Below are 22,572 nucleotides of genomic sequence, written 5' to 3' on the forward strand. Positions count from 1 at the left end.
TATGAACTGTATTACTTCATAAAAATGAGAAGCATTGGGAGGAAAAGCAAGTTTGTAGAAAGTTGGCAAGAGACCCAATCATCTCAAAGATATTAAGGGTGAAAGTGGCAGGAGGACAATAAATAGATGAAAAATGTTTAAGAGATGGCAATATTACTATAAGAAACTCTTTTTCTCGAGCAGTGACTGTGGAGTACCACCGTATCTGAATTCTAATATCACAGTCCCTGATGTGCACTATATGAGGTAGAAATGGCACTAAAGGAAACAAAAATGAAAAGAGAAGCTGGACTAGACCAATATATACAGAGGAGGTCTACTCTGGAGGCAACATAATTTTTTGGACATTGGGGAATACTAAATACTTGAAAAAAACCACATAATTAGTGATGAAGACAGTTTTGTATGCCTACTTTCATATCTTGTAGGGTTAATGAAATATAAGATCTTCCCCATCCATTAATAGGCCTATTTGATCACATGTATTCCCCTTTCCCCTTGGAACAGGGGCTGTGCTTCCATGTTTAAAGGTACATAGGTATTTCAGTCATAGGTGTCTTGCCGTTTTGAGGTCTGGCCTAGTTCAAAGCTGTAACATATCCTGAGTCACTTAAAGCCCATATTCAGGGAGATTTATATTGCCTTGGGGGAGGAACTTACATAGGGGGAAACTTGCTTACAGGGAGGCTTGCTTCCAGGAAGCCTTTCACACCTTTTGGCACTAGGCGAATTAGGCACTGAGTCACATGGGTTGTGATGCCTTCTGGCTCTGAACCTATTAGTTGAAAACCATATATTCTGGGAGGGTGGTATTTTACTTTGGGGCTCACTCATGGGAAGAATGTTTCTTTGCGATTTGGCCAGATAAGACTCTGGGTAGCCGTTGTAAAGTTCCCCCTCCCCGCTTTTTGAACCCAGATGTTGGTGCTCCCTGGTCTGGTGATTATGTATCTATTACTTTGTTTAAACAGTTGGAGCCCTGTCTTGGAGTCTTTTTTAGATACTCACTTCTTTCTACTTATCTGTCTGCATTGTTTAATTAAAGTAAGATTGTTGACCCTTTTGAAACTCTGCTTTACAAAAGCAGATCAGAGAACCTGTGTTAGTAGCCCTCGCATGTGCTGGTGTTATTGGTCTTATACCTCCACAGCATCTGCAAGTATCATTAATGAAACATATCTTTATACACAGTTTTTAAAGAATAATCTATACATGTATCAAGTACCTTTTTGATAAAGGTATAAGAAGGGAACAGGCAGGCTTTTGTCAGTGATACTCTAGAGCAGACCACGTTTTTGCAGGCATACAATTGGCTAAAAGATGGAAAGAAACATTATCCCACAGAAGTTTTTTATTCCAGTATTAAAAAGACTTTAGATAGGGTACCTCTTTTCTGCACATAGTGCTTAATAAGCACTTCATTCATACCTTTAACTATGTTCTGTGGAACTTGATACTCTGTTATTTGTTTTTTGTTTGTTTGGTTGGTTTTTTTTTTTTTTTGGTGTTATGCTGTTTTAATTATGTTTGTGGTCTCTTCATTGATGTCCTCTGGGCATGTTGAAGTATACAGAGATATTTGTTCCTGTTTGCCTTCCGTTATGGAAAATTTTCTTTTTTTCTTTTTTGTTGAAGTTTTAATTTCTTCCCCAATAGATCTATTACATGCACACATATACACACTCAAACATACACATATCCCTTTTCTTCTCTGTCATGGTGACTCTCATTGTGTCCTTAAGTAGAACTTTATTTTATGAAATCTTTTTTTTTTTTTTTTGCTTTTTGGAGGGGGGAAGGCAGGGCAATTAGGGTTAAGCGACTTGCCCAAGGTCACATGACTAGTTTTTTTTTCTGTTAAGTGTCTGAGGCTAGATTTTAACTCAGGTCCTTCTGACTCCAGGGCCAGTGCTCTATTCACTGCACCACCTAGCTGCCCCTCCTTAAGTAGAACTTAAAGTTGCCAAATATTATTTGTAAAATTAAATCAAATATCAAATGAAGAAAATGATTTTGCCCCTCTTTCATAAAGTAAAGTGCATGGTCTTTGTAGTTGTTTTCATTGAGCTTTTTGAATTACTTCCAGCTTACTTGTGGGTGTTAACTGTTCATTATGGCTAAAATCAATGTAGGTCTGATTGCAGATGACATGTTTATAAATTTAACACTTGCAATTAAATGCTTTGATGATAAGACAAAAAAAGTCTAAATTGCTGGATTTTGTTTGTTAAATTATAATCCCCAATGCAAATAAAACTTTTACAAATTGTCTTTCAGAGTAAAAAATTGCATATTCAAACAAAAGGAGGCAAAGTGATCTGTCTGGGAACTATTCTTGGAAATACAGACATTCATGCATCAGAAAAAAGTGTAAGCAAGAATAAGACTTTTCTTTTTAAGAAGTTTTAATTTAATGTAAAGTTGGTCATCATGAAATAAGTGTTTCAGAATTCATTGCACATTTCCTTTTAAAAACATGTTTATTATTGGCTCCTAAAACACTCAGTATTATGAATGTTGATTATTTCACACCCATTTAATGAAATTTTAAAATAGATTTTAAACATTTATCAAATTTCATTCAATAAAACTTCAGTTGAGTATGTTTCAATCTCAGAGCAGCAGGGTGGTAGGAGCATGTCAAAGCAGATAGACCTGAGTTCACATTCTGTCTGATACTTCTTGGGTGACCATGGTGTAACTTAAAGTCTTTGAGCTGCAGTTTCTTCATCTCTAAAGTGGGCTTAACATTTCATGTAGTACCTGCCATTAAGGGTTGCTGTGAGTATCAAATGAGATAATGTATATAAAACACTTTGTAAGCCTTGAAACACTCCAAAAGGTAGAGTTGCTATTACTGTTTTAATATATTATTTGAGTTCCTGTCTTGTAAAGCCCTGAGCCAGTGCCTCTTGGAGGAACGGAGCTTCTGAAGTTTATGCTGATGTGTGCACACACTGTTGAAATCCTGAGCTGCAAAGGTTTTCAGTATTGGCCCAGGGATGGAGTGTGTGATCTGAAGACCGACTTTACTGGCTTGACAGAAGCTCTTTTCCAGAAAGTTGTGCACCAACTGATCCAATTTTTTGACTACAGCAAATCATTAAACCATCTACTAAGGTGTAAAGGGGCAACAATCTGCATCAGTAAAAGAATTTTTCACTAAGAGGTGAAAACATGTGTATCTTTGTAGTAAAGTGTCACTAAAAACGTGTTTGACTACAAATCCAAAATTTTCTTTTTTTTGGCTGATTATAGAGTAATACCAATAGCAATAACTGACATTTATATAGTACTAAGTGTTTAAAGCAAAAAATTTTATGTATCTTATTTTATTTGAGCCTAACAACAACTCAGTGTTCTAGGTTAAATGATGAGGAAGATGGAATCACTGTCTCCAGAGCCCTTTAGCCCTCCAGCACTCCCAAAAAAGCAATTATGTGCCAAACATAGAATAAGTACAGCTGAATTCATAGAACAGAGAAGAGAGAATCCCCCCCAATGTAAAATCCTTATGAATATTAACACCAGAGAATTTTAATCCTTAAAGCATTCAGTACTTACACCCCTCTCTGCAAGCTTCTCTGTTTGCCTGGCCCAAGGCAGGTACACAAGTTGCCTTGTAAGCTTGTGTCCTTATGCCCATCTTGGGAATTACCTTCTCTTCTTATTGCAGAGTCTCTGCAGGAAACTGAGCATTCCTCCCTCTGCCAAATCTAGATAGAGCAGAGGAGGTAGAGAGATAATGCTGCCTTCTTACTGGGACCCAGTCCTAGGCTAGAAGTCCAGAAGGCTGCAGAGGATTTGCCCAGAAACACCCTCTTTACCCTCCTTCCATCTTGAAAAAAGTAGTAGACACTTTTATCTTTGCTGGAAAAGTAAAGGAGTTCCAGGGGAAGAATTGGGGTTAGAAGTTGAGGAAAGGGCTTTGCCTGAAAGAAAGGCCACTGAAACCCAGCTAAGGCCAGTCTAGTCCTCTAGAGAGGTAATGAGGGCAGGGACACAGTCCTATAAATCCTAGATCCTCAGAAGCAAATAGGTTGAGGTAGCCCATGGTAAGCCTGAACCTACCAGCAAAGGGGAAAGGGCCAGAAAATGAGTGATGGAGGAATACAAATAATCCAAAATACATTTATTTCAAAAGAAAAAACTTTCAATAAAAAACACAAAGCACAAGTGGATAAACTAACGGTGAGAATCCTAAAACCAAATGGTAAAATTAACAGTAAATCCTCCAAGAGAACACATAGTTCTCTTGACAAATATTTTAAGACAAAGGAAAATGAACCAGGATTTGATTAAATATAGAGTCCTATGGACTCTTAAGAAAGCATAGAATAACAGGAAACCCCATAATATTTCAAAATTGAAATGAAATCCACAGAAGAAAAAATTAGGAATGAATATAGACTGGAACTGAAAGTTTTCTATGCAAAATTTTAAAACTCAGCAAAATAGAAAAAAAAGATTGAACTCCTAATGGAGAGTGTATGATAAAAGGAAAGATTAATAAATTTGGAACACAAATACTGAAGCATAGTTAAATCTGGCAAAAGAGAAGCAAAAAGTCAAGCTTAAAAGAATTTATGAGTTATATGTAAACCAAAACAATTGGCCTGGAGAACAAGATGAACAGAGACAACTTCAGGCTCACAGTTTTCCCAGAACATGACAAATAGAAAAGCCTGAATATTGTAACACATGTAATAATATAAGAAAATGAATTCTATGAGGTAGATATCATTGATATCACCATCATTTTACAGATGAGGAAGGTGAGGTTCAGAGAAGTTAATTCAGGGTTATCACTGAATTTTGTATGATCCCATGGTCACAACTGGTAAATGTCAGAAGCAGGATTGAAGCAGGTCAGAAGCACATTCTGGCTCTACCTTCAATATCACTACATAATTTACTTTAAAAATGGAGGTGAAAATATGACTTACTTAGAACAGAATATGTGTTGAGTATTTTTCAAGACTTGAATATGCTAATCAGTGTATTAAGTATAAAATATTTGTTGAATGACTAGTGAATAAATTTTGCATTGTAGGCAAATTTGAAGGATGACATAAATGTTATTCTAATATTTTCCACAAGATGGCACTAAATGATAACATTTCTAGAAAGTTGTTTCCTTAAGCTTCATTTTCAATAATTTCTCATTGTTGCTTTATAAATGATATTGACATTGAATAGATTGACAACAGGATGTAATTTTAGAGGTAGAAATCTACAATAAAAGTTATTTAGTATCTTTTTAAATGAGTTTGTGTCTGTAGGTTTTGGTTACATTATATCATTTTTGTTTTCTAATATTGCTGAGAATCTTTTGGTACAAATTTGAGAAAGGACTTGGTTAACTCTCTGCAGATGATTGGTGGTAAATTTTATCTTTAAATTTTTGTTGGAATGATTAATCAAAATATTGTTACCTCTGTTACATATTATTTATAAATATGTGTTTATATATAATATATGTATTATATAATTACATATGAAATACATGTATATAGTATATATAAAATAATGTAACCTATGTTACATTATTATTTTTTTTAATTTTCTGTGAACATATAGCAATAAGCTGTTTGAACTAATATACTTATCTCTTTGGGCTGAGGTTCTTATCCCAGGGTCTGTGAATTTGGTTGTTTTTTTTTTTTAATTTTTAACTGTATTTTAATATAATTTTCTTTATAACGTATTTTATTTTATGCATTTAAAACACAACTCTGAGAAGGTGTGCCTAGACTTTAGCAACCTGCTAAAGGGGTCCCTGACAAATAAAAAGGATGAATAATGACTGCTTTAGGGTGTTAGATTGAGAACCAATCTTAATAAAACCCAGTCGCTTAGAAGCCATGTAATCCATTTTATAAAAGAGGACACTGAGGCCCAGAGAGGCTGTTTCTTTAAACGAAGGGGTGCAAAAATGCCCCACAAAACACATTTAGTATCCCTCTAGCAGTTTTTGTTAAGCTGGTACATAAGCTAGTACCTCCTGGATTAATGTCCTTGACAAGGGTGAAATAAAATTTTCTGAGCAATCTATCAGTCAAACATCTATTAAGTGCCTGCTCTGTCCTAGGCACTGTGCTAAGGAGTGAGAGGCAGTCTCTCATTTCGAGACTCAATTTTTGAGACTCTCCACCAAATAATGGTGGAGACAACCTGTAAACAACTATGTACAAGAAAACTACACACAGGATGAATTGGACAGAATCAACAGAGGAGAGTCTCTAGAATTAAGAGGAAAGGCTTTCTGTAAACTGTGAGCTTTTAGCTGGGCCTTGAGGGAAGCCTGGGAAGGCAGGAGGCAGAGATGAAGAGGGAGAGCATTTCTAGCATGGAGTACAGCAGTGAGAATGCCCAGAGTTGGGGAGATGGAGGGTCTTGTCCAAGTTGGTGGTGGGTAGGTGGAGAATAAGGTGCAGGAAGATTGGAAAGGTGAGGGTGGGGCGGGGTATGAAGGGCTTTAAGTGCCAAACAGGATTTTGTATTTAATCCTGGAGGTGATAGGGAGCTAGTGGAATCTATTAAGTAGGGGGTGGAGGATTACATAGGCAAAGCTGTACTTTAGCAAGATCACTTTGAAATCTGCATGGAGAATGGACTAGTGCGAGGTAAGGAGACCAACCAAGAAGGCTGTTGCAGTAGTTTAAGTGTGAGGTGATTAAGGTCTACATCAGAGTAGCGGCCTCTCAGGTAAGAGAAAGGGGGCATGTGTGGGGAAATATTGTAAAAGTAACAGGACTTGGTAACAGATGGATATGGGGGGGTGCCCAACTTTTTATTTTAATATAATCAAAATTCAGTTTTAGATATATTGAGTTTAAGATCTCTATTGGACATTTATTTTGAGATGTTGAATAGAAAATTGGAGATGTGAGACTGGAAGTCAGCAGAGAGATTCGGACCAAATAAATCTGAGAATCATCAGCTAGCATTAGCTGATGAGATCATGAAGTAAAATAATATAGAGGGAAAAGAGAAGTAGGCCCAGGATGGAATCCTGTGAGATGCCCACATTTAGCAGGTGTAACCTGAATGAAGTCTGTAGCAAAGGAGACCAAGATGGAATAGCCAGATAGGTAGAAGGAGAACCAAGGAGAGTAGAGTGTCTTGAAAACCTAGGAGAAAGTATCAAGGAGAAGAGGGGGATCAATGATGCCAAAGGCTACAGAGAAGGGAAGAAATACAAGAATTGAGAAAAGACCATTAGATTTTTAGCAACTTTGGAGAAAGCAGTTTTGGTTGAATAATCATGTTAGAAGAAAACAGGTCATTAGGCTTGGTAATTAAGAAATTGTTAGTAACTTTAGGAGGGAAATCTGGACATCTTTGCTACTACTTTTGAATCATTTCTTTATATTTTTTTATGTGTTATTTTCAGATTGTCAAACAACCAAATAGAAGAACCAAAGTTCATGCAAAATCCCAGCCAGAATTATTCTTAGATTGTTGTTTTCAGTTAGCTGGATTACTGATTGCATCCAACCAGTTAGGCTAGAATCAGCAGTATACCTTTATTGTTTCTTTTTCCCCATCTTTTTTTTATAGTAGCTTTGTCTTATTCCAGAATAATTTTCTGTGTATATATTTGTGATAGGACTTGCAGAATTTTTATTTAAATGAAGTCATATATAGGATGTAAAACATTTTTAAAAATATGTTCAAATTTGTGTTTTTTTTGAAGAAACACAAAATAAATGTGTAATAAATCTGTTTATCACATTGCCCAGTGCTTAGCACAGATTCTTACAGGCATTGAATGCTTGATGTTTGCTGATTGTATGTATTTACTTTGTGAGTAAAAAAAGGCCTTAAATATCTTTCCTGAAGTAAAAGACTCTTAAGATACTATATATATATGTTCAAAATTTGACAAAGTGATTTTTAAATTATATCTTATTTAATTTTCCTGTGAAGTAGGTGGGGTGAAATTATATCATTCCCATCCTACAGATGGAGAAACTGAGAAATAAACATGATTTGTCCAATTTTGCAATGAATTAATTGCATAGCTACCAAGTAGTTCTGAGATTGATTTCTTTCTCTGGTCTTCTAAAACAAAAGACTACATTCAATTTGACAATTCATTTAAACACTCATTAAACACCTGTATACTTCCAACAAATAACTTAGTTTCCATTACATTTGACATATATTAAAAATATTATATACTTTTCAGTTTCTGTTCTCACACTAAAAGGGAATGTCATTTTCAAGCTTCTTTCAGTAGGAGATAGTTCTTGATCTTTTGTTTTAGACAGTATTCTGCCTATTCTCAAACATATTTCTGTTAGCATTTAGCTTGAACTATATTTCATCTAATGGGTAGGTAAGAGAAATTAAAAGCATTTCTGTACTATAAACTATTTTTAGTTTTATCTATCAGTTAAAGTCTCTACAAGAGGGTCTTATAGCCTGTTGACCGTACAAACTGTATTTACTACAAGGTAATTTATTGAAGGGAATTATTAAGATAAAACTGTATGAAAAAATGCAGTTTATTGTTTTATTTTCTTTTGGACTTTTTTCTAGTTTTCTAGAGAACAATATACTTAGTATTTTATAAACAAAGTCAGCCCTTCATCATTTTTTCCAAATAGTAATTAGAAAGTATGATGACATTATTGGTTAGTCATTGAATAGAATACTGAACTGGAAATTAGAATGACTGTTCCTGTGTTAGCCTGTTGCCTTAGAGCGGGAGTTCTTAACCTGGGATATGTGTATTTTGTTTTAATGTTTTGGTAACTATTTCAGTATAATTGACATGTGTAATTAAACCAAGCATAATGCATTAAGCTAAATAGGATTTACTTAAACTTCATAATGAGTAGAATTCCACAGTTATACAAAAATGTTCTTCATTCTAATCAAATGAAACTTGTCATTGCGACCACTGACAACTTTAAATATAATGGATTTTTACAGAACTAATTTTCACATTTTTTATTTAATAATAACAATTAGGAAGTTCTTGATTCGGAAGTGGTATCAAAAGTTAACATTGAGTTAGATTAATTTTTTTTCCCTTAAAAAGAGGAGCAGGCCAAAAACATAACACGTTCTCTCAATGAGCAAATAGATTCATTAGGAACTACACTGATTTTTTTTTCAGAGTGATTTTTACTCAGGGATAATAGTAAAATCTGTAGTCTGTCATTCTTCTAAAGAATAATTTCTACTAACTCAAAATGACAACCCTGAGGTACTATAAAATTTTGAAGTATCTTCCAAGTCATCAAAGAAAATGCCTTTGAAATTGTCTTAGTACTAAGTGTATCTGATTTTTATGCAAATTTGTAAACCATTCCTGATAGCTCTTTACTAACCAATTATTTACTTTGGCAGTATAGAACATTCTTCTACAGTGCTTACTAGCATGGATTTTACTATGCTAGGCATAACTTCTGCATTATCACTGCTTTGTTTTATAGTATGTGACTTTTTTGGTTAGTATAATTTCTGAAGTTAGTTATTTGCAGAATCCTAGTATCATAGATTTAGGACCAGAATTGACATTAATAGAGCTCATCTAGCCCAACATACCCGTGCTAATGATGAGCAGACGGAGACAAAGAGAAGTGAAAGGGACTTGCCCCAAATCCCACAAGTTGGAAGTAGCAGATTGAAATTCACATGTTGAATTCTCATGTCAGAATCACAAGGAATGTGTTCTCAACAACACTAATAGTGTCATCTCTGAATTATAAAGTTTGATTTTAATTATTTCTGAATGAATGATAGGTGACTGTAACCTTATCTTCAAAGGAATAAATACCATAAAAAAAAAGCTGAGAACCCAGAGAATATAAGTGACTATTTCAGGCTTCCGTTGAATTGACTTTTATGGTTTTTAGAAAGTGCTTCATTCTACCACTTCTGGATACCAGCTGGTTCCTGTATCAGTACCCTTGCTACTTATAACTTGTGGGCCCTACTTTAATAGCTAGGAAGCACTTTGTTATACCATACCAATAGAAGATCGCATTTACATAGCACTTTACAGTTTACAATCACTTTGCTCATGAAATAGCCCAGGGAGCTAGAGAAATCCATAGTTATCCTTTCCACATCACAGATTTCCCCATCACAGTTTTGTTGTATTGTGGGTTGGCATAAGAAGTTAAATGAGAGTTTTGGGGGAGTTCTGCAGAAGCTGCAGACAATGTATGAAGGCCAGCAGATGACACAGAAGAAGTTTAGAAATATAAAATATATGTATAATATTGTATAATATCAACCCAGATTTTACCATAAGATACTGTAAACACCCCATTTAAAAAAAATTCAGACTTCTTTTTTGGGTCAAAGGGAGAGCCAAAAAAATTTTACACAGATTTTTCTGATTGCACAGGTAGCATGCCCCTAACCCCAGTGATATGGAAGGGATGACTGTAGTCATTGGCCCAATGACATGGCCACTGCATTTCAGAACTAAAGTAAAGTAGTCTGAATCTGACTCTCTGGTTTGTTTTATCCTATCCCATTGACAACCATAGAAGAAACAAGAGTTAAGGAAAAATATAAGGAAGCTGCCATCTAAAAATTACTGGGTATATTAGTGTTTTAAAATTCATCTTGTAACTTAGAGGTTGTATAGCATAATAAATGGAGAGGGGGGCCTTAGAGTTGATATAGCAGACTTAGATTTACATCCCAGCTCTCCTGCGCTGGCTGCGGCACTCTAGATAAATCTCTTAACTTCTAACCAAGTAGGCATCTAAGACTACAAAGTTTGGAGTGGTTGTTTTATCTGCTTTGATCAAAAGGATCCCATCACTGAGAGTTTGATGTACCAATGAAATTATAGTCCAGGTCCTGCTCCTCCCACCCCCCCCCAAATAAAACCACCCCACTTAGAGGTACAATTTTCTTGTCATTAAAGTTTGTTATGGGTGGAAAGTTTATGAAGTTCCTGGTTAATTCAGGAGGTGCTATGATGGCTTTTAAAAAATCACTTGGTTTGATAATCAACTGATTTAAGTAATTTTCTTTTAATAGACTGTGACTATAAATAAACTACAGGGGAGTTCTATTAATATATCTACTGAAGATGGTTTGCTGAAAGCCGAGTATCTGTATACAGAGTCTTCATCTCTTTCTTCTGCTGCTGGGGATATTACATTGGGAAGTATTCATGGTAAGATGAAAGTGTCAAGAAACATTGCAATCTTCTTAGTTCAGCATACATGAGCTATTTTTCCCAGCATAAGGTAGTCTTTTCTTTTACAGAGATACAACTCAAGTCACAAGAAAACATAATATTGGAAAAAGAAACAAAAAACCAGAAAACTGGCAGAAAATTGCCACAAACCAAAACAATTCTATATTGGCAAAAAGCTGATATTGTTAGATATGAAACTGGGTATTTTTCTCTTTACTGAAAAGATTATACTTTTACCCATTTCTTTCAGTATTACTAAGAATTATAAACTTCAAGGAAAAAATGGAAAAAAAAAATGAGAACTTTATAAAAAAAGGGAGAGACAGAATGCCCTTTGAAATAAATATAGGTTTTAAACAGCTGCTTGCATTTTTATAGAAAATCCAATGGTTAAGCTATTTAATAAGACTTTTGGATGGAATCTGGTTGATGACTTTCAGAGATACTATATTTGTTCAACATGTTTTCTCTCTATTTTTACTGGCATCATATACTTAAAGGACTCTGCCAATTTCTGCTTTCACTGGGTAGGTGGCATTTGGTTTCTTCCCAAAACATTTTTTCTAAAAAAAAAAAAACTCAACCAGAAATATGATTAACTTGGGCATCTTTTATGTTATTGAAAGGGAAAGGAAGAGAGAGGCATGTGATATTCAGTATCCCTGATCATACCTTGAACCCTTTTATAGTGCTTTAACAGGTGATTCAAAGCCCAGTAAAATATAGACTTCCTGCTAATAGATATTAATCAAAATTATTTATTTTTGAGGAACCCTGGTACATACATTAGTTGTTCTTTGCTAGGGCTTTTTTCTTGAAAAATGCACACCTTGTTTTTTCCCACAGGAATAACCACCCATTTCCTTTTTATAGTAAACTGAAAATTTGTACCTTTATATAGCAAAAATCTATATTTGAAAATTGAACAGTAATTAATATATTAAGAAAGCAAAAACAATATTTACTAGTCATCTTATACATCAGAGAACAGCAATTATTAGTTAGCTTAAGAAAGTATAAATAATTATATACTAGTCATTTTATGCATTGGAGAACATAATAGATGGCATTTCTTTATCTGGAGGTGCCTTATATCTCTAGCTTATCATATGAATTAGACCAGAGTACAAGCTTCCAGGGGAAAAATCCACGAAAACAAAAATCTAAATGTGGACAGATAGATTGAGGATTATTAATTCCTCCTCTCTCACACCAAATAGTGATTTGCTAACTTAATATTGAGTTAAGATATTTTAGTCATCTCTCTAGGCAAGATTATATCTTCTGTCAGAAAGAACATGAAAACAAACAGTATTTCTTTTAAACAAATAGTTCAGTTATTTCATCATGCTTTTTGAAAGTTAAATTGTGCATGAAATGAATGTAGAATTTTTAGAATTGCCTATTTTTACAGTGACTTATTTTCTAAAAAAGATTTTTGTTGCATTTGGAATGTATTTAGTTATGACTTGCAATGGAAAAACAATTTCTGATAAGCAAATTGGAGGTTCCAGTAATCAGATGTTGCTTCAAATAGGGCAAGAAAACTATAAAATATTAGAAATTTTAAGGTTTTTCTTCTTTTACATCCAGATATATGTTAGACTTTTTTCTCATCTCCATTTTTCTCTAACACAAATAAGTTTTAGCTGTGAACAGGATTTTGTAGTATTTTTGTTACTGTGTTTACCTTTCCTTCCAAGACTGAAATAAATGAAATATAGTAAAAAAAAAAAAAAAGTTGTTTTTATAACAAATTGCCATTATTGCCCTGAAGCAAAAGAACTTTTAACAGAATATGCTGGAAGTTCTCAGACGTCTGATTACTTAACTGAAGAAGAAACAAATTACTAAAGAAGAAAAGTTTTACTGGCATTTATAAATTATTTTTCATGCTTTCTTATAAAGATTATTTTGCATGGTATAGTGGAAAGAAAGGTAGACTTTAAATCAGAATATTTGTTAAGGAAGTGGTTAGATTTGATGACCTTCAAGAACTTTTTCCCCTCTCTGACATTATTTGATTCTAATACCTCAACCAGAAAAACACTACAGGCAGGCCCTGATTTCTTCATGTCCAAGTCAGGAAGCGTGCCTCCTCCTTTCCCCCCATGTTGGAATTTTTCCTTCTTTATTTTCTCCCATTCTTCCATAATATCATCATAGGTAATGTACCAGTTTTCTCTGAGAATTTATATGAATGATGTCTATTTCTGAGATCAACCATGAAACAAATGAATTAATGAGCTATCAGCTCAGCTACGTTTTTCCTATACTTTTCCAAATGTATTTTGTTTCTATAGTCCACTAAATTCAGAGGATGCAGTAAATATTTATAATATTAAAATGCTTTTATTACTACAAACTCAATCATTCTAGCAAACATCTATTAACTACTAATTACATCAAACATGGGCCTAATCAAAATTCATTCTCAAATTTGAATCATTTTTATCTCAATCAAATGGGAGAAAAGTTTGGTCATTGTCTTCTTCACAATCTAAATGATGCATGTGTATTCATATATACATATAAATGTGTGTGTATATATATTTAAACATACAAATGTGTGTGTCTATATCATGCTATTTTGGTTTTGCTGGGCTCATTTTATATCTTTTCATGTATGTTTCCATATTTGTATTTTTCATATTTGTCATCTTTCTGGAGTCATCTATCATTCATTAGTCTCATACTTAGACACCTTTACATTTTTTTGTTGATGTTATAAGCTACAATTTTTTTTCGGAGGTCTTTTTTTTCCTTTTCATGATATATTTAGGATAAAATTCTAGCAACAGAATTGGTGGGGCAAAGGACACATCTTAGGATATGTTGCTAGATAGTTCTTCAAAATATTTCTACTAGTTTACTGTCCCAATAACAGTGTAATAGAGTATTTATTTCCCTGTAACCCAAATAAATAAAAAATTTTATACTTTTTTTTGCAATTTTTGCTAATTTAGTGGGTATAAAATGGCATCTTAAAGTTGTTGTGATTTACATTTCTTTGATTATTACTAAATTTAAACATCTTTTCATATTTTTATTAATAGTTTATTTTTCTTCCTTTAGAAAAAGTCTGCCTGTGACTTTTGATCATTTTTCTATTGAGCAGTATATATAACCTGTACCAGTTCTCATAAACTCAAGATGTCAAACCTTTACTTGATATATTTAATAATCATATTGTTTGCAAGTCTACTTTTTAATTTAAAGATACTGTTTTATGTCAGTGGCAATAGTATTTCTTTATTTACCAAAGTTTAATGTTTAATTTTTTTTTTTAATGTTAGTTACTGAACAAGGAAAAGTCACAGTAAAGATACAAGTGACTTTGAAAGTGCACCTAAGAACTTCAATAGAGTCGGTTTTTAGCCACTGCTGGAATCATGAATCTACTTTGTATTCATGAATATAGATGGAGAAACAAATATAAGATGGTCCATTAAAAACCAGTTTCTATCACCTTTAGTGGATCATCTCTCTTGGGCCACCCCGTCATTGAGATGATGATGAGAAAACTTTAATCATATCCTCACTACATGTCCTTAAGTAGACTTTATGATTTCATTTTGGTTACCATTTGCTATCCATAAAATGTGGGATCTTGGTACTTAATTTTTTTTTAGCATGAAGTACTATAGAACTGTAGAAGACGAATAGTTTCCATTATATTAAAGCACTTCAGAACTTCCAGGCCTGAGACAAAAGGTGGATTTTCTATCTCTCCAGCAATATCCCAATGTTTGTGCACAGCCTGCCTATAAAAATTATTCTTCTAGTTCTTTCAGGCTTACTTCTGGCCGCATCTGCTTTACTGTCAGCCAAGTAGAGAGGATATGTGCATAAATGATAAAGCTGAAAGATTCAACTACCCAGAGAAGTTTGGAAACATTGAACCTTTATAGTTTTTTGATTGTTTTGCTTCTGTTACTAGTGTATTTGTGTTACTTGACCATAATGACATTTCTTATGGTGAAGAACAAATAAAGCAATATTTCTTTTTCATCTGATGGCTTATTTTTCTACTCTGACCATGTTAGAATGAAAGCTTGCTTATTAAGAAAACTGTGTTTTCCTAAACTCTAGAATTTGTGGAGAGGTTGTATAACTTTACATTGAGTTATTAAAAATCACAATGGTTAGACCATAAAATAGCATATGATGCAATGAATGTTTTACTGAAATCTACTTTTCCTTTAAAAGAAAAGTCACATATTAATCTCTTTCTTAATGGGCTGTGAAATAAACTGGATCTTGTCAGTGTTTGGGGATGAAAAACAGAATGATCCACAGGGCATTCCCATTTTATTCTTTCTAAAAGCTGTACTAGTGATAAAATCAAGATTCCTAAAATGTTCTTTTATTTTCTTGTTGCTCCATTAAAGATCTACATTGTGATGTGGATGTGGCCCTAGTTCCCCTTAGGACAGTCAAAGCTGCAAAACTCAGAGGGCACTAGAAGCACTTTTATTTTTAGTAAGTATTTCAACAACTAAGCTAGTTAGCAAGAAAAATTACCTGAAATAGGAAACTACCAAAGGGTGTGCTTCGTCAGGTGAATTCTACCCCACCCAGAAGTCCTTGGGTCTTTTTTGAACTTTCTACAGGGAAGTGTCTGGAGTTCTGTTATTGGTGTACCCACACTGATGAAATCATAAATCCTTGAAGTTACTGACATATGTTCTTGTTAAATCAAAATTTACTCAAATTGATATTCCACTTGAAACACAGTCATCTCTGCACTTAGTAATGAGCAACTCTGTGTGTATTTGACAACCCTGGATACTCTAAACATGACTGTGTTGTGGTTCCATTGTCTGAATAAGTCATGTTGCCATGATGACCTAATCCCCAGTATTTAGAGTAGAACCTAAAGAAAGCAGACAATTGGGAAAATGTGAGACTAATTCTAATTAGTCTGCACTGTAGATTACACGAAAAGGAATCTGAAAGGTGGGTCAGAGGCAGATTGTGGAATGGCTGTGGAACAAATTGTTCTCATCTTCTCTTAGGGGTGGGGGGGGAAGTCTTCCTGTGCTTGGGATAGACGTCCTCCAGCTCACTGATGGGCTCAAGGCCCATTGGTTACGCTCAGTCCGGTTTAGCTCATCTGTCGAGGCCGTTTATCAAGGTGTAGCCACTGTGCATGCCACAGCTGATTGTTGGATGGTGGACCCCAGAGGTAGAGGAGCAGCCTGAAGAGGGTTCAGCAAGTCCCCACACCAGAGGTTTTGGTTCTTCCTGAACATCCCATACACTGGCGGGGGGTGGGGGGCCACAGCGGAGAGAGCGCCAGGCCTGGAATCAGGAAGACCTGAGTTCAAATGTGACCTCATACATTTAGTACCCTGGGCAAATCACTTAACATCACTTTGCCTCAGTTTCCTCATCTGTGAGGGGAAAAATGGGAACACTGATGACAACTACCTCCCATAGTTGTTATGAGGATCAAATGAGATAAAAATTATAAAGTGCTTAGCCCATAGTAGGTGCTATATAAATGTTAGCTATTATTTTTACTAAAAGGCATTCTCTGTTCTACTGTCCTTGTCTAAATCCTGCCTGACTTTGATGGCTCAGATTACATCCTGCCTTCTCCATGACTACTACCGTTCACAAAGCTCAGTTTTCCTTCTCTAAACTCTTAGACCATTTGTCTTTACTGGCCACTTGGATAAAATTAGATAAATTATCTGAAGTGCTTTGTGATTGTAGAGCACCATATGTAAGTGCAGGGTGTTAATGTTATTGATGATTACACTGTACTTGGATCTGCATTACATTGTTTCAAATTTTTAACATGTGTAAACCTTGTCTTTGAGCAAGAAGATCTGGCTTTGAGTCCTAGATCTTGCACTTAGTAGGTTTATGACTCTGGCAACTTGTTTAATCTCTTTGAGCCTCAGTTTTCCCTATCCTCAAAATGGGGATAATGGTATTTCCCTCAGAAAGTTGTTGAGAAGAAAGCACTTTGGGAGTCTTAAAACATTATCAACATCTCTGAGGCTGTTTATTATTATTATTAGGTTCTCTTCAGTTGGTTGTGACTTCCTGAGGGCATGGAGTGTATTATATTTAGCAAATACTTGATAAATATTTAAATTTAATTGAGTTCTTTGCAATGCACATAGTAAGCATTTAATACAGTTTTTTTAGTGAATGAACATGTCATACTTCCTGTTTTTATCTTAACCAGACCCATGATTTCAGTGGTATAGGGAACAGCTGGTGAGGAAACTCTTTTCCAGTGATGGCCCAGTTACAGGCCCTGCCTGCTCTGTAACCTAGAGTCTTGGAGGAGCAGAATTGCTTGAGGGCCCTGAGAGGTTGGGGGATGTGCCCAGCATCACAGTCTGTGCCAGGGGTGGGACTTGAACCCATGCTTTCCTTGTTCCAAAGCCTTCTCTATCCCCCATATTATAAAGCCGTGGAATCTGAAAACTGGGGAAATCATACAGTGACTTGCTGTGTGGCAATGGTCAAACCACTTAATTTCTCCAAGCCTCACTTACTTCATCCGCAGATGGGGATCACAGCACCTGCAGTGCATCCCCCCAGGCAGGGATGTGTCGAAGCCCAAGTGAGATCACATCTGTAAAACACTTTGTGCACTTTAAAGGGCTACTTCAGTGTCAGTGAGGATCGTTTTTTGTTCCTTTGGAGAGGAGGATATATGAAACACTTGCTTTGGACTAGGCATTGGCTTTGGCTGCTCTTTGTGAGTGGGTGGGACAGCTACACTTTTTTACTAGGTCTGAGCATTTGGAGGAAATGTACAGAAGAAACTGGTAAAAATAATGTTTAGAGAATAACTTACTCTATACCACACCTAACACTTCCAGCTCAACAGGACTGTTTGTCTCTTTTTTTTATTTGAGTTTCCCATACAAGCCATGCTTTATTCCTACACAAACTACCTCCTTGTTCACATACTTATTGCTGTGAACTATATTTGAATGTGAGAAATTTAGAAAAATTGGTGGAAGAATTAATTGCCTTAAAATCTAACAAAGGAATCATTTTCTTATATATTAATGTGTTGTTTAGAAGGATATTTGGAACAGTACACTTCCAGAATTTATTTATTTTCAGTTTTCAACATTCATTTCCACAGTCGGTGCCGTCTCCCCATTTCTCTCCTCCCCCACTCCAAGATGGCATGCATACTGATTACCCCTTCTCCCAGTCTGGCCTCCTTTCTACTCCCCCCATACTTGTTCCCCACTTCCCCCTTACTTTCTTGTAGAGCAAGATAGATTTCTATACTCCATTGCATGTATATCTTATTGGAACAGTACATGTGCATTCCCATCATAATAGATTCATTCTGGAACCAAGATGATTTCGTTATGTTTTCAGGGTGCTTTGCTGGACTTAGGGTAAAAGTTATGTTGTTTAACTGTGTATTGAGGAAATGCTGAAGAATGTGGTAATGTTTAATGGCTCCAAGGGTGACTATTCATATATGCATGCTGAACCAAAAAACTGTTCTGAGAAGGAAAAAAAAAGTGGTTTCAATCTCCCACATTCATCCTGGAAAATAGATTCTCATTAAAGGATGGAACACTTTGGGGTTTTTTTCTTAGTCATATTTTAGTGTGTGCATTACACTCCACAACCAGAAACCACTTTAATCATTGCAGTAGAAGGCAGCTGTAGAATAGAGAGAATACTCTTTTAAAAACTGTCATTGCTTTACAAGAGATGTTTCAGCTTTTGGCTCAAAATTGACTTTCTGTAGATTGGTCAATGTTTTGACGTATAGATAAAAAAATGTGCAGTGAGAGTATTTGACTGAATTTTGAATCCTATAGGGTTTTTTATTTCAATTTTTATTTTCAACTTAATAAACACCAGATAGAATGGGCATTTCTATATTCATAATAGAACAGAAAAAGATCTGACAGGAAACAACAGGTCTCTATTATATACAGCTTCCTTTTAAAGTATATTGCATTAAATATGAAACATTAAGTATAGTATTAAGGATAAAATATATACTATTAAGTACATAGTAAGAATCTTTAGCTTTCAAAATTGTCTCTTCTGACTTTCCTTCTGTTCTTTTCTCTCCATTAAAAATATGCCTTAATATGACCCTCTTTACTCTATCTTTCTATTAATTTTGCTACCACATTCCTAAACTTCTTTGCCTTTCAACCCCGTCCCACTTGGAAAAAAGAAAAACAAAATGCTTGTCATCAGTAGACATAGTCAGACAAAACAAATTCCCACATTGATTGTGTCTGGAGATGGATGTCTCATTCTTCCTCTTGAGTTTATAACTTCTCTCTTAAGAGGTGGATAACAGACTTCCTGATTAGCCCTCTGGAATCATGGTTAGTTATTGCTTTGATCAAAATTCTCAAATCTTTCCAAGTTGTTTTTCTTTATGATCTTGTTATTGTCTAAAATGCTCTCCAAGTTCTGTGTATTTCACACTAAATTCATACAGGTCTACCCTAGGTTTCCCTGAGACCTTTTTTAAAATAATTTTTTCTTAATATCTTATGGCATGATAATATTTCATTTCATTTCCTCTAACACCATCATTTGTTTAGCTCTTCCCTAGTATATGGGCACCCCTTTAGTTTCTAGTTATTTACGGCTATAGAAAGAGCTGCTATAATTAGTTGTTTACATGTAGGTTCTTTTAAAAAATGTCTTTGAGGTATAGGCCTAGTAGGGATATAGTAGCTGAATCAAAGGGCATGCATAGGTTAGTGATTTTTTTGGGATATAGTTTAAAGTTGCTTTCCCAAATAGTTCCATGAACCAGTCCATTATTACCAGCCTCTTTTTCCACAGTTCTTTTAACAATCGTCATTTTCTCTTTTTTTGTCATCCTGATTAGTGTGAGGTAGAACCTCAGGGTTGCACATCTCTAATAGTTATTTTGAGCATTTTTTCCAGGTCTTTTAATACCTTGGATTTCTTCCTTTGAAATCTGCCTATTTATACCCTCAGTCCACTTATATATTGCATTAGGGTTCTTGTAAATTTTAATCAGTTCCATATGGACCTTGGAGATGCGATCTTTATCAGAGAAACTTGATGTAAAACCCTATGGTTTAAATGTGATTATCCTCCTTTCCCCATCCTTTATCAGGGAGTATATATATCCTACTTAGACTTTGAGTAGATTGGGATTTTTTTGCTAGAAAAGTTTAGTTTTTCTGATGAACTAGTAAATCAGAATCTGAACAAAATCGTAGCTATGGATTACTTAGATTTGCACCACCTAAGTAGGTTGGATACAGTAGTAAGTCACTATACAATTTTCAGTAATAGTTTATAAAACTAATCATATCCTGGGTACTGCATAACATATATATCCTTTTTTGGGGTCCAGTATAAACATTCATTCTGTCTGTTTGCCTGTCTCTCCCTCTTCCCTCTTTGTCTCTCTGTCTGTGTGTGTGTGTCTCTCTGTCTCTCTTTCTCTTTCCCTCTCTGTCTTTTTCTATCTCTCTACTCTTTTTTCTCTTTTCTCCTATAGGTGATTTAACCTTATTCTTTCTCTTTTTCTTCTAGGTGATTTAACAGTACATAGCAAAATGGGTAACATCACTATAGGTAGGTGTTGGCTTCTTTAAATTTACTTTAAAACTTACCTATGCTCTTTGTTCTGTATAATAGCATTATGGTGCCATTTCTAATCAAAATATAATTGCTACATACCTTGGTGTACCACCTAGTTAGAAGCAATGCTTAACTTATGAAATGGTGGGTTTTTTGTTTTTTTTTTTTGCTTTTTGGAGGGCATTTGGGGTTAAGTGACTTGCCCAAGATCACACAGCTATTTTTTTGTGTTAAGTGTCTGAGGTCGAATCCGAACCCAGGTCCCCCTGACTCCAGGGCCAGTGCTTTATTCACTGCTCCACTTAGCTGCCCCCAAAATGGTGTTTTTAAAAATATTTTTGTAAAGGTTTTGGGGGGAACTTAGAGCATATTTTCCCATAGAAATATGTTATTTGTAATGGATAGGTACCCACACAAGTCCACAAAAGCCTATGTAATCTGTGATGTACCTGAAGTCTATAATATTGTAACCATATGTAATAATCTTAGAAAAAAAGTTTTCACAATGTTAGCTTGCCATGCTAGAAATGTGTCTTTTCTTCTAGTACAAACTCATTCCATCAGTTTGCCAGGGAGTAGGAACAGAGGCTCCTAATTCCAAACCCTTTACTTGTTCTCATTTGAGATGTCTCCCTGGGACCAGATAAACAGAAAGAGTGAAAGGAGAAAAGAGGGAACAGCTACTAAGTGGATTTAAGCTCCCATCTTCCTTCTTCCTTGCTGTTTCTGGGTCCTGTACTAGTATTGGGACAAAGTGAAAAAATAAACAACACCCTGTCCTGTACCAGTACTCTGTCCAAAGTGAATGTCAGTTTTAATCTCTGAAACTTTTTGTTTTGTTTTGTTTTTTTCTCTTAAAGATCAGCCTTACCCCAAATCATTCTGGTCCCAGACCAAGCCCTACTTGGTCACTGTTTGGGCTTTGATTGGCTCAAAATGAATGCAAATAATTGTTTCTGTTTTGGCCAGAAACACTGAGGGTCTTGCCTTCCCAGATCTATTTTTTTAAAGATGCCATTCTTTGCTTCATTTTTTATTAAGCCTTAATCACTGAATGGTAGTTGCCTCAGTCAAAGAGAGACCTGTTAAAGACTTCAGCTTGAAAAGAGCAAGGTCTCCCACTGCATCCAGGGCCATCTCCAGTCATCCTAATCCATATCTGGCCACTGGACCCAGATGGTCCAGAGGAGAAAGTAAGACTGGTGACTTTGCACACCCTCCCTTCATTTAAATCCCTCACTTAACTCCAGTTCACTTACATGTCATGGCATCACCTCGCTGATGTCATGGTCTTCTTTAAGAAGGAAGGACTAACAGCAGCAGCTGCTTATGAGAAGTGTGTGAGATAAGCTAGTCAATGGACATTGTCTGTTTAGAATTTCCTTTTTTGAAGGTTTTTTTTCTTTGGTTCAGTAGAAACTTTTAACTTTTTCACAAGAGGAAAAAGAAAATTTTGGCAATTGAAATGGGAAGATAATAATGCATAGAAACAAGTAAGTCTGAAAATCAGTTGAAATTGAATTGCTTCTTGAAAATTAGTTTTAAAATCATTCTGAATTAAGATTCAAAACATTTTTCTTCTTATGAACTTTTTTCTCAGTCTAGTGATGCTAAATTAAGGGGATATATAAGACAATACTCTTTTTCTTAGATGAGTTTGTGTTCAATCAAAGAAGAATAATACATTCTCTATTATTCATTGAGCTCAGTATTAAATATTAAGATACTTGACATTTAGAACAGTTGTATTTAGGGGCGGCCAGGTAGCACAGTGAGTAAAAGCACCGGCTCCAGTGTTGAGAAGA

General features: G+C 35.1%; 2 protein-coding genes across 3 annotated transcripts in view; one reads left to right on the forward strand and one right to left on the reverse strand.

The window, feature by feature from the left end:
• Positions 1 to 22,572, reverse strand: part of LOC138176042 (coiled-coil domain-containing protein 146-like) — a 245,551-nt gene that overhangs the window by 189,380 nt on the left and 33,599 nt on the right. The gene's annotated exons all lie outside the window — the stretch shown is intronic.
• The window catches only part of LOC138176041 (protein FAM185A-like), a 65,489-nt gene that overhangs the window by 10,522 nt on the left and 32,395 nt on the right, over positions 1 to 22,572 (forward strand). The window contains exons 4-6 of one of the 2 annotated variants that reach the window (XM_069106782.1): positions 2,278 to 2,370; positions 11,017 to 11,155; positions 20,720 to 20,761. In XM_069106782.1, the coding sequence (XP_068962883.1) occupies positions 2,278 to 2,370; positions 11,017 to 11,155; positions 20,720 to 20,761 (274 nt within the window). The remainder of the gene's footprint in view (positions 1 to 2,277; positions 2,371 to 11,016; positions 11,156 to 20,719; positions 20,762 to 22,572) is intronic. The other variant, XM_069106783.1, reaches the window with a different exon arrangement.

The sequence above is a fragment of the Petaurus breviceps genome, unplaced genomic scaffold, assembly GCF_028583685.1.
Source record: "Petaurus breviceps papuanus isolate PSGF00001 unplaced genomic scaffold, PetGlider_PUasm1.0 80, whole genome shotgun sequence".
NCBI lineage: Eukaryota > Metazoa > Chordata > Mammalia > Diprotodontia > Petauridae > Petaurus > Petaurus breviceps.